At 44.0% G+C, this 13,111-nt stretch overlaps 1 protein-coding gene across 1 annotated transcript; it reads left to right on the top strand.

The window, feature by feature from the left end:
• The first annotated feature begins 11,072 nt into the window (after positions 1-11,072).
• On the top strand, positions 11,073-12,008 carry LOC120394539 (olfactory receptor 51G2-like). Its single transcript, XM_039518755.1, has one exon. It carries the CDS (start codon positions 11,073-11,075, stop codon positions 12,006-12,008), a length of 936 nt encoding a protein of 311 aa, XP_039374689.1.
• Positions 12,009-13,111: the final 1,103 nt, after the last annotated feature.

Below are 13,111 nucleotides of genomic sequence, written 5' to 3'. Positions count from 1 at the left end.
CTTTAACACTCAGATACCCAACTCCCAATGGGGTCTAAACCCAAATAAATCTGTTTTACCCTGTATAAAGCTTATGCAGGGTAAACTCATAAATTGTTCGCCCTCTATAACACTGATAGAGAGATATGCACAGCTGTACCTCTCCCAGGTATTAATACACACTCTGGGTTAATTAATAAGTAAAAAGTGATTTTATTAAATACAGAAAGTAGGATTTAAGTGGTTCCAATTAGTGACAGACAGAGCAAAGTGAATTACCAAGTAAAATAAAATAAAACCTGCAAGTCTAAGCCTAATACAGTAATAAAACTGAATACAGATAAAATCTCACCCTCAGAGAAGTTTCAATAAGTTTCTTTCACAGACTGGATGCCTTCCTAGTCTGAGCACACAGTCTGGGTCTCCCCACAGCAGCCTGGGCTCCTGTGGTACTTCTTACCATGGCCCAACCGGGGGGGCAGAGGCTCAGCGGAAGTGGAGAAGTAGGGGGAAGGGCCTAGTGGAAGAGATGGGACAGAGGGGGGGCCCTGGGGAAAATGAGCAGGAGTTGTGGCAAGACTGCACCAATACTCACCCCAAAAAGGAGTTTGGTCGGGGGCTCCTGAGTAAAGGAGGAGGATGGGGTCGTAAGGTAGGAGTCCTTGTGTTTTAGAGAAGACTGAATTAATGTGAATCCTCAAAGGGGGCTCTTGTTTTAAGTACTCCAGGTGAGAGTAAGTCGTTGCAGTTCATTTGCAAGTTCATTTTTTTACAGTTCATTTGCAGGAGTTATACATCCTCGCTGAATTCACATGAGCATTCAGAGGAGCAACTTGTTCAAGTTGCAGCCAAGATGATTATCCATTAAAGACAATGACTCACAGAGTCACAGAATTTAAGGCCAGGAGGAGCCATTAGAACATATAGTCCAGAGCTTCTCAAACTGAGGGGCAGGCCACCCTGGTGGTGCAGAATGTATTCGGGGTGTGTGTGGGTGGGTGAGGGTGAGAGAGAGAGAGAAGCTTTAGGAAAATAAAACTTTCAGTACAAATTTTACCCCCAGCAATGAATAACTAGCAAAGCTGATTCCTCCAGACAGATCAGGTTCTCAGACCGTGCTGTTCATTTCACTCTATGTAGCATGGTGCATTTTGATGGATTTCTGTTAAGCTTGAATAGAATTATACAAAGTCATTGACATCTGCACAAGAATCCGTTTGCAAAGACATTTTGTTGTAAGCAGGGACCACAATTTTGTTTTTGCTCTTATTCCAATGGACCATTGGCTCATTCATGCAACAACAACAAAAATCAAGTGAAAAACAAAAAAGCCAAAGTAATTTTTGAAGCCCTGCCCCACATATATCAGTATATGTATTTGTGTGGCAGGGGCGTAAACTATTACTGACACAAGGAGGGGGGCAGGGGGAGGGCATGATCAAATACGTTGAGAGCCATTGGTCTAGTTCGACCTCCTGTATAGCACAGGTATATACTTTCAACCAGTTACCCCTGTATTGAGCCCAATGACTTGTGTTTGACTAAGACATCACTTTTGTTCCTCTAAAGCATCTCTTCCAGGAAGGCAGCCAGTCTTTGTTTGGAGGTATCAGGAGAATCCCACACCTCCCTTAGGAGTTTGTTCCATTGGTTAAGCACCCTTGCTGTTAAAAATGTGTGCCTCATTTCCAAATTGTTTTTGTCTGGCTTCAGTTTCCTGTCATTCATTCAAGTTATACATTTGCCTGTAAGATTAAAGAACCCGTTAGTAGCTGGTATTTCGTCTGTGTGAACGTTCTTGCACACTGTCATCAAGTCAGCTCTCAATCTGCCCTGCATCTACGCACTACGCCCCTGTTTATACAGCCGAGGGTAAGTTGGAAATAACAGAGGAGGAGAAAGACCTGGACCTATTAGTCAGTCCCAGGATGACTGTGAGCCACTGATGTGATGCGGCTGTGAACAAAGCAAAGGAGATCCTAGAATGTGTCAGGTGAGACTGGGAGGTATTAGCATCCTTACACAAGCCACTGTTGAGACCGGCTGTGACAAACTATGTGAAATTCTGGTAACTTGTATTCAAGAAAGATGAAACTGGAATAGTGTGGAGAAGGACTCCTAGGATGGTGAGGGAAATGGAGAAGCTGTCTTATATAGAGACTGAAAAAGCTTGGCTGGTTTAGTCTAAGAAAATGCAGGCTGAGCAGGGATCAGATTGCTCTATAAAGACATCGTGGGAGCAGGGGTGGAAACACCAAGGAGGGAGCAGAAGTAAAGGACAGTGTTGGCACAAGAACAAACTGGCCTGGAGCAAAGTGAGGCTGGGAAGGAGAAGGAGGTTTCTGACCATTAGAACAGGGAGGTTCTGGAACAGCCTCTCAACAGCAGCAGTGAGGGGCAAACAACCCAGCTCATTTGCACATGGAGCTAGAAAGATTTATGCAGTGGGTGATATGCCGGGGTCACTTTTGATAGCAGGGGCCTGGGCTCTGGAAACCAGGAGGTCCCTTCCAGACCTGTGGGCGGGCAGGGGGTTGTTTGGACCCAATAGAGAGCTAGGAGCAGGCAACTGGAGCTGGGCTTTGGTCACACTCCTTTCTATTAAGACTGTGCATGGCCTTGCTTACCCAGCATGTGCCTGTCTCATGTCTGAACGAGAGGAAGAGACCCTCTGAGCTGTGCCGCAGGAACCAGTGATTCTCCAAGACAGCCACTGCTATATCCAGCTGGTATAACCCCGTTTCTTACAACTGGAGGCTTTGTAGCCCACTGCAGAGGAACACAGCGTCTCTGCCACTGAAGGACTATGTGACCAGAAATATCGACTAACTAACCCTCAGTACTTTTGTTTGTGGGTGTGCCGCTTGAGAAACGGCCAGCAATGACAGCTCCTGGGATTTCATTGGGAGTCTTGCACTGTTGCCTGTATTTCTTAATGCCCCAAGTTCTGGAACCAAGCCACTGCGTGGAGAATCTCAGCTTTCAATTTTCTTTAAAAAACGTTTCTTTTTCAAAGTGAATTGCAGAAAAGCTAGAAAACTAGGGCTGTTGATTAATCACAGTCAACACAAACGATTAACTCAAAAAATTAATTGGGTATAAAAAATAATCACAATTAATCACAGTTTTAATTGTACTGTTAAACAATAGAACACCAAATGAAATTTAGCAAATATTTTGGATGTTTTTCTACTTTTTACATATATTGTATTGTGTGTTGTAATTGAAATCAAAGTGAGTGTTATTTTTGATTGCCAACATTTGCACTGTAAAAATAATAAACAAAAAAACCTGTAGTTTTCAATTCACCTCATACAAGTGCTGTAGTATAATCTCTTTGTTGTGAAAGTGCAATTTACAAATGTAGATTTTATTTGTTAAATAACTGCTTTCAAAAACAAAACAACATAAAACTTCAGAGCCTACAAGTTCACTCAGTCGCAGTTCTTGTTCAAGTTTCTTTACATTTACAGGCAATAATGCTGCCTGCTTCTCAATTACAATGTCACCAGAAAGTGAGAAGAGGAATTTGCATGGCACTTTTGTAGCTCGCATTGCAAGGTACTTATATGCCAGATGGGCTAAACATTCGTATACCCCTTGATGCTGCAGCCACCATTGCGGAGGACGTGCTTCTATGCTGATGACACTAGTGAAAAAAAATGTGTTAACTAAATTTGTGACTGACCTCCCTGGGGGAGAATTGTAAGTCCCCTGCTCTGTTTTACCCGCATTCTGCCATATATTTCATGTTATAGCTGTCTTGGATGATGACCCAGAACATGTGGTTCATTTTAAGAACACTTTCACTGCTGATTTCAAAAAACACAAAGAAGGTGCTAATATGAGATTTCTAAAGATAACTACAGCATGTAACCCAAGGTTTAAGAATCAGAAGTTCCTTCTGAAATCTGAGAGGGAAGAGGTGAGGAGCATGCTTTCACAAGTCTTAAAAGAGCAACACTCCAATGTGGAACCTACAGAACCCGAACCACCAAAAAAGAAAATCAACCTTCTGCTGGTGGCATCTGACTCAGATAATGGAAATGAACATGCGTTCGTCTGCAATGCTTTGGATTATTATTGAGCAGAACACATCATCAGCATGGACGCATGTCCCCTGGAATGGTCGTTGAAGGATGAAGGGATATAAGAAACTTTATCGCATCTGGCATGTAAATATATTGTGATGCCAGCTATAACAGTGGCATGTGAACACCTCTTCTCACTTGCAGGTGACATTGTAAACAAGGAGCGGGCAGCTTTATCCCCTGCAAATGTAAACAAACTTGTTTGTCTGAGCTATTGGCAGAACAAGAAGTAGGACTGAGTAGACTCACAGGCTATAAAATTTTACATTGTTCTATTTTTGAATTAAAGTTTTTACATATAATTCTACATTTGTAAGTTCAACTTTCATGATAAAGAGATTGTACTTAAGTACCAGTATTAGGTGAATTTAAAAATATTATTTCTTTTGTTCTTTTATGGTGCAGTACTTGTAATCAAAAATACATATAAAGTGACCACTGTACACTTTGTATTCTGTGTCGTAATTCAAATCAATACATTTGAAAATGTAGAAAACATGCAAAATATTTAAATAAATGATAGTGTATTATTAACAGTGCAATTAACTGTGTGATTAATCACAATTATTTTTAATTGCATGATTAAATCACGATTATTTTTTTTATCACTTGACATCCCTTTAGAAAATCTAAAGCAGCTGACCCCAAAGGCTTGTACACCAAAGGCAAATAAAAATGAACTCCACATTAATGTATCTCATTACTTCTAAACCAATCTCATGGTTTTGGGGGAGTGACTTATACTTGTTGAATGAGGCTTCGCGATACTGCGTAATGAGTTCAAATGATCTGAAAAACAACTAGCAAATGAAACAAAAAATAACAGCAATTTTTTTTCAAAGTACGTGAGAAGCAGTAAGACTGTCAAACAATCAATGGGACCACTGGACGATGAGGTCATAAAGGAGCTGTCAAGGAAGATTAGGCTGTTACAGAGAGGTTAAATGAAGCCTTTGAATTGGTCGTCACTGCAGAGGATGTGAGGAAGATTCCCAAAACTGAGCCATTCTTTTTAGGTGACACATATGAGGAACTGTTCCACATTCAGGTGTCAATAGAGGACGTTATGATGCCGCATCCATATTCATCATAGGGGTATAAATATGACATAATTATGAAGCATCTGGTACAATATATGGCTTGCGAGGTATCATTTGAAAAGTTATGATTTCCTGAATATGATTATCCTATGTGTGTGCATGTATCATTTTTGTACCCGAAGTTAGAGATATATTAGGACCAGATCACATGACACTGAACTCCATTTTGGTACACATATTTTTCCACAGACTGGGCTGGGAACTTGGCTTGAGACAAAGGGTTCCTCTTATATGGAAAAACAATATGAGGCAGGGAGTGACATCCTCTCTTGGCCTCACTCCCCACACAAAATAACTCCTGGATACACCTGAGTAACAAAGATTAAACTGGGCGAAGTGTTGGACCCAGGCTAAAGGGATTTCTAGCCTGTGTATTAAAACTTTGTGGACTGCTTGTATCATCAATCAGGGTGACAAACTGACAATTCATATCCTATCTATATAATTTATTAGGCTCAGTCCACGGCTCTGTTTATTTTTCCACACTCTGGGCTGGGAAATTGTCTCAAAACAAAAGGTCCTCACCCTATGGAAAAACTATATAAGGTTGGGAGTGACATCATTTCTTGGACTCACTCCCTACACAAGAGATCTCCTCAAAACACCTGAGTCAGAAAGACTGGCCTGCTGGAAGTGATGGTCTCAGGCTATCACTTATAATCACTTCAAATCCATGTTTTTTGTAGTTAATAAATGTGTTTTATGCTTTATCTTTACCAGTACGTCTCTGGCAAAAATCTCAGTTCTGTGTACAAATGCTGTTGCGTATTTTTCCCACATCAGTGGGAAAAGTGACTTTAATTAATGAGCTTACATGGTACAAAATCCTTTGCAGTGCAAGATAGTATAATTTTGGGTTGTACTCCAGCAAGGGTGCAAGGCAGGGGAGCTTGGAAATTGGCTGTTCTCTCCTGCCTGTCTTGGAGTGGCTTAGGTAAAGCACTCAGGCAGCTCAGTTGGGTGTGTGGCACCACTTGCTGTCATGCTGGGTGATAACAGAGATTGCACAGGCTGGCTGTGTTACCACAAAAGTAGTGTAAGATTGGCCAGCCCAGCTGGAGGGATAAGGGGCACATCGGTTCCCATGGCTCCCAGACTACACTCCTGGGGTGACAATCTGTCACAGTGGTCTGTGTTATTAAGCTTCCTGAATTCATAAGTAATCTACATGGACTCCAGCGAGTTACTGATGAACCCAGGAAGATGAGTACCACATACTGCCTCCTCAGCCACACTGGAAAATGCATGGCGCATAATAATAAGGAAAAACTTCCCTGGGAAAACCCCACAACTGGTGGAATACCTGGATCCTGGGTCCCTTTTCATTCCTCAGGAAGAAGAGAAGGGACCTTTCCTATTGGAATGATCCAAGGGATATTTCCATGTAGGGATCCTTGTGGAATCTCCCTTCCCTGGCCTGCACCCTGGGTTTGTAATGCAGGACAGGGGGCTGCTGGGGACAAATCTGGTCCTATATTCTATTCTTATTATTTTATTATATCATTATAATTTATTTTATCTCATTTCAGCAAGAGCAGAGTTTTGATAGCATCATTGTTACCACTCAGCCACCCCCAAGGTATCTATGTGACAAATCAGAACTATAGAAACAGTGATGACAAGCCTGTATTCCAGAAATAGATTCTCTAGCAGGGCTGGCGCTGCAGTCCCGGCGGGTAGCATCACCAGGCATCCCCTGTGATTTGGCCTCCTGCAGTTTGCTATTGGCTGTGACGGGGGTTAGTGCTAGTGGACGCGAAGCCAAGCAGCTGAGTTTCCCTCATGGCCAAGTGGCCCCCAAGGGAATGTGCAGGCATGCTTTATAAAGACGGCTTCCCACTTATCTGAACAGATACTGCCTGCTGCCCATGCAACCTCCTCCATGAATCCTTGTCCTTTTGGGTGAAGACCTCTGGTGTCAGTGGCTCCCCTTCTAGCAGTATTAGGTACGTTGGAAGGTTTCATTATCTTTGAAATGTGCAGTGAAGGGGAAAGGCTGCAGGTTGTTTCCATTTGCAGATGTTCTGTGCAGCGGCAGAGGACTCAGCTGGGCTATTAGGGTGACTCAGTAACAGGGGCTGGAGGACAGGCAGCACTAGGTAGCTTGGGAACCCCTCCCCTACATCTACCCATTGTCCTTGGTGAGTTGTTCAAGCTACACAGAAATCTGAGATTCAGAATGAGCTCGGAGCGTTAAAACCCCAAAGCACTGAGTCAGGATTTCTCACGGGGTCTCATTTCTAGAGGTACCATGTGCTCTGTCCTGATCCTGCCAGGGGCTGAGAGAGAGGAGACCGCACAGAATCTCAGTGACTTGTTCCCCAATACCCTCAGGTTTATTTGCTCCTTGAAATTTAAACAGCAAATGCATTTTCAAAGGTTTTATTCTCCTTGTTAATTGTGAATGCAGGAATTCAGAGCTGATTTTCTCGCAGTAAAAGGTCCGATGGAGCATATTTCTGTTTCCTGACTGGCTGAGGGCTCTAGAATCTCTGTCTTGTAGATGTCCCTTAGAGTTCCTGGGCTTCTGGCATCTCTTCTCATTCTCTGCTCTCCGAGTGCCACATGTCAGGCCTCGTACCCTTCCCTCTCATGGGATGACATCCCATGATGCTCCCACCCTCAGATAGGCCCCAGGGGTACAGCACATCGTGGCTTGACTGTGCTTACCCTGCAGGTCTGGGTGGGTTCGGCACCCATGGTTCTTCCCTGTGGGAGGCTGTGAGTAGTGGTGAGATGAGTGACCAGCCAGTCTTCTGCAACCAAAGTGGTGTATAATGTGAACTGTAAGAATAAAACGTAACATGGGAGAATAAGAGGGTTTTCAAAAATCAGTCTGAACCCGTCTGACTCCAAACCCAACTACTCTAACGGGGACCTAGACAGGCTGGGGGCCTTCAGATTTCCCCAGTGGTGTCTGTGCCTGTCAGTCTGAAGAATTTCTCAGCAACAGCAGCCCCACCTCTCTACAGACTCCTAGAACTGGCAAAACAAGCTGTGTAACGTGGCTAGAGCCTGGAAATAGGCTCTTCCCAGCTTGTAGCTCTGGTGTCGTCTCTCATCCTTCCTGAAGTACTTACTGAGAGAAGTTTTTTCTTCAGCTGTTCCTTCCCAGCCTTCTTGTTTTCCAGCAGCATGATATTAAATTCAGAAGAGCCATACTGGTTTCACCCAATATAGCCATAAGACAAACATCCCAGTAGTTAACCCAATGTTGCTCTACAGCAAACATCCCAAGAACTGGGTTTAACCAACACATACATTATGGCATCTCAGCTCCATGTCTGTCCCAATACCATTTTAGAGTGCTACGTATTTTAGGAATATAGGACAGAGATAGTCAGAGAATGAGAGAGAGAGAGAGAAATAGACGACTTTCCTGTGTGAAATAAAGTTCCATTTCCATGAATATTCATGCATTTGACTTTGAAATCCACTTCCTGCAAACCTCTTTGTGCCTGAATAACAGGTGTTGAGGGTACTACGTACCAGAGACTGACAGCTCAGGGAATGAAAATTTTCTATACTAATCCCAAGGCCTGTTACCACTCCGGATACAGGCTGCAGACTGACAGAACAGAACCTGAGGAGAACCAGTCACCTATTAACCCAGGGACAGAGGGGCTACAATACTTTTGTTTGCCGACAAGTGACTGAATGAGGGCTGAGACATTCAATCTTTTCAGATTCTGAAGAAATCCAGGTGACGGATGCTACATTTTAAGTCCCATTGTAACCTGAGAAATCATCTCTGAAAGCAGATCAGAGAGGAAATAAATGGTGGACATGTGTTTACTAAAATACAGATGTGTAAATGTTATGACAAAACTTTTAATTGTAATACAAATATTACAAACCAAACTTTCGTGACATGCCTGTATATCAAAAGCCAGCAGGAGAGTTGTTGGAATATTTCCAGGAAGGAGCAGTGGTAACTTTACTCCTTAATTCGTTTTGCTTTAGAAAGTGTTTCAGAAGTGCTCCACATACTGTTTGCAATGGCTTTGTGCTATTAACCCTTTGTTCAGCGAAGAGTTATATGATTCTACCACCTCATAACTGCCCAGTAGCTGTTTCTAACACTTACATTCAGGGTCATGAACACAATCCCTTTGCAATAAATGTGCAAGACTTTCCAAAAAGACATAAGAGAACAGAACCACTGGTCTGTGTTTCAGGAGAGTAGAGCTGAGGTGCAGGAAAGGGGAGTGTAATAGTGATTGTATATAATTTGCAGCCACTACTGCTTACATGAGAATGGCTGAAGCAACTTGCACACTCAAGTTACTTCCTTACTTACGGATAATAGTGCAAACCTAGTGTTTTCACTATTTATCCATATGTGTCATTATCCCCACATCCACCCAACTGAAGTAACTGTCTGTGTCAGCTTGTCACTTGCCAAATATCTACAGACCATGGCATGGGGAGAGATCAGAGAGTGAGAAGAGATGCCGGTAGCCCGGGAACTCTAAGGGATATCTACAGCAGAGAGATTTTAGAGACCTCAGCAAGGTCCTGTGAGGATGAAGAGAAGGCTGAAGGACAGGGGTAGGCAACCTATGGCACGTGTGCCAAAGGTGGCACTCAAGCTGATTTTCAGTGGCACTCACACTGCCCGGGTCCTGGCCACCTGTCTGGGGAGATCTGCATTTTAATTTAATTTTAAATGAAGCTTCTTAAACATTTGAAAAAACTTATTTACTTTACATACAACAAGAGTTTAGTTATATATTATAGACATAAAAAGAGACCTTCTAAAAATGTTAAAATGCATTACTGGCACGCGAAACCTTAAATTACAGTGAATAAATGAAGACTCGGCACACCACTTCTGAAAGGTTGCCGACCACTGCTGTAGGATGATTGAACTCTCTGGATTCAGTCAACATAAGCCAGGCAAAGCACTTCAGTTCCTCTTGGAGGGATTTTTGAGGGTCAGAGTGTATCACCAGGAGCAGTTGATAAGGGAAAGTTAAAAGAGTCCTGTTCTGATTGAATTTATACATTTAAATCTGGAAAAGCATCAAAGAGTCCTGTGGCACCTTATAGACTAACAGACGTTTTGGAGCATGAGCTTTTGTGGGTGAATACCCACTTCATCGGATGCATTTAAATCTGGGTGATGCCATTCAAGGCAATGTTATTGAATTAAGAACTTGTGCCTAAGAATATATCCCATGTACTGCAAATAGGCAGTGGCTTAATTTGGACTCTCAGGAGTAGAGAAATTTAAAAATTATATACAATGAGATAATGGAACACATTTATAAATAGCTTCAGTGCAGGACAGATAACTACAATTACAAGTTTTCACATGCAATTGCCAGGTGTTTACACACATCTCATGATACAATGGCCCACATTAAGAGGTGGAGGGCCAGAAAGAGTGTCTGTGGGAAAGTCACAATTGTAAAATCACACAGCGCTGAAATAGATTGTGGAACTCTCAGCCACAAGGCATCAATGGGGCCAAGAGTTTAGCAGCATTCAACGAGGTACTGGATATTTATATAGATAACCTGAAAATACAATTAGAGTAGAGAGGATTGTTTCAAAAACTCTTCAATCAGATCTAAACTTTCCTGATTTGCACCACAAAATTTGTGGGTGCAGATTATTTCAAAGCACTCTATTGCAGGGTGTCTTCCACTTCCTCTGAAGGATCTAGAACTGGCCACTGGATACTAGGCTCCATGGACTATGGGTCTGATCCACTCTGGCAATGCCTATCTGCCATGTAAATCTAAGACTATGTTTTTGCTGATCTTCCTTGAGCTCCTTGGAGTCTCTAGACTTGCACTGAGAGCAGAAAGGTGTCTCAAGAAATGTCATCCAGTCTCCTGTCATTTTTCCTTTTAGGAAGGAAAGTTCAGAACTCCTCGGACCTGCCCAGTACATTATGTCAGCTGTCAATAACACCAAATTGAACTCTGCAGTGTTCCTTCTCACCGGGTTCCCAGGGGAGGAAGACGTCCATATCTGGATCTCTATCCCCTTCTGCTTAATGTATGTTATTTCGATAGTAGGAAATTCAATCATTCTGTTCATTATAAAAACAGATCCAAGCCTCCATGAGCCCATGTACATTTTCCTTTCCATGTTGGCTGTCACGGATCTTGGCTTATCGATATCCACCATGCCGACGACACTGGGTATATTCTTGTTTAACTCTAGAGAGATCAGCCTGGATGCCTGTTTTGCCCAGCTCTTCTTCATCCACATGTTTGAATGCATTGAATCCTCTGTGCTCTTGTTGATGGCCTTTGACCGTTTAATCGCTATCCATGACCCGCTGAGATATGCTTCCATCTTAACCCTGCCAAGAATAGGTAAGATGGGACTGGTGTGTGTTCTCAGAGGGGTAACTGTAATGCTTCCATTCCCTATTCTCCTTCAACAGTTCCAATATTGTCGATCCAATGTCCTCTCCCATTGCTACTGCATAAACCAGGACGTCATAAGGATGGCTTGTTCAGATATCAGAGTAAACAGCATCTATGGCTTGTCTGTTGCTCTCTTGACGGAGGGGTTGGACTCACTGCTCATCTTCCTCTCTTATGTGATGATCCTCAAAACAGTGTTGAGCATCACGTCCCAGGCGGAGAGTCTCAGGGCTCTGAACACCTGCGTGTCCCATCTCTGCGCTGTCCTTCTCTTTTACACACCAATGATTGGCTTGTCTCTGTTACACAGATTTGGGGAGGGCTCTTCTCCCATGCTTCAGATTCTCCTGGGATACATTTCCCTGCTTGTCCCTCCCTTGATTAACCCCCTTGTGTACAGCGTGAAAAGCAAACACCTTCGTGCGAGGATACTCAGGGTGTTCGTCAAGTGAAGAGTCAGTTCATCATCCAGCTCCAGCACTGATGACATGGGAGACGAAAAATACTGGCCACCTATTCCATCCTGGAATCTTAAATCCAAGACAACATGCGCTCCTGATCTCCACTATGTCGAGACATGTTCAGACGGGGTCTAAGGCCTGGAGCAATTGTAGATGGGCTGGTGAGGGAGGAGAGGGCACTGGGGGAAGGAGACCAAGACAAGCAGCAGCATTTACAAAGTGACTTTGTTCGTTGAGAGCCAGGGGACTAGTTGGATGTTTGTTCATAAAGAACCCTATCAGTGCCTGCTCAGACCTCAGAATTCCTCTCAAGACAGTCGATAAAGAGAAGGCACGTGGATTTTGTTTCCCATTGTCCTGGCTCGACACTGTCCCGTCTGTGTTAAACATTTGCGGGGCATGAAAAAAAGTGCAGAGCTGTTCTGCTGTCACAGTCCTGGCCCTTCCTGAGCGCTCTGTGTGCTGCAAGATCCATGGGGGCTGCACCAGCTATGGCCAGGGGCTATTCAAGGGGCACAGACACCCACCCTTCCCCTAACCCCTCAGCCAGATGTTTGTGACTGAGTCCTGTCAGAGACATGATTAATGCAGGCGCCTCAGGAGAAGCAGAGCAGAGCTGCATGTGTGAGTGAGGGTATGACACACATCAGTCCTGTCAGGAAACTCAGGCGCAGGTTCCCTCCTCCTCCCCTCCATTTGTGCTGACCCAACAATGAAAAGGGATGGAAACGGACCTCAGCTCCCCAACAGAGGCACAGCCAGCTCCAGTCCCAGCCCAGCCCGTTCACTGCAGGGTGACCACCTTTTCAAAATCAGAAAAGGGATAGAGGCAGGAGCCCCACCCCCTATGTGACACTGCCCCGCCCCTCTTCTTCCCCCGTGAGGCCCCACCCTCTGCTCCCCTTCTTCCCTCAAGGCTCCACCCCCTCTCCAGGCCAGAAGCTATAGGTGGGCCATGATGAAATGTATCCGGGGAGCTAGAGCCACTGTGAGGAGCACCAGATCCTCCACCTGCCCTGGGCAGGAGGCTGGGGGGGGGGGGGCAAGAGAAGCCTCCAGCCTGTGTCCCTACCCCCCAGGACACACCCCAGGAA

This window comes from Mauremys reevesii, unplaced genomic scaffold (genome assembly GCF_016161935.1).
Source record: "Mauremys reevesii isolate NIE-2019 unplaced genomic scaffold, ASM1616193v1 Contig63, whole genome shotgun sequence".
NCBI lineage: Eukaryota > Metazoa > Chordata > Testudines > Geoemydidae > Mauremys > Mauremys reevesii.
Note: the sequence above shows the minus strand (reverse complement) of the source record. Positions and strands in the feature narration are given on the sequence as shown.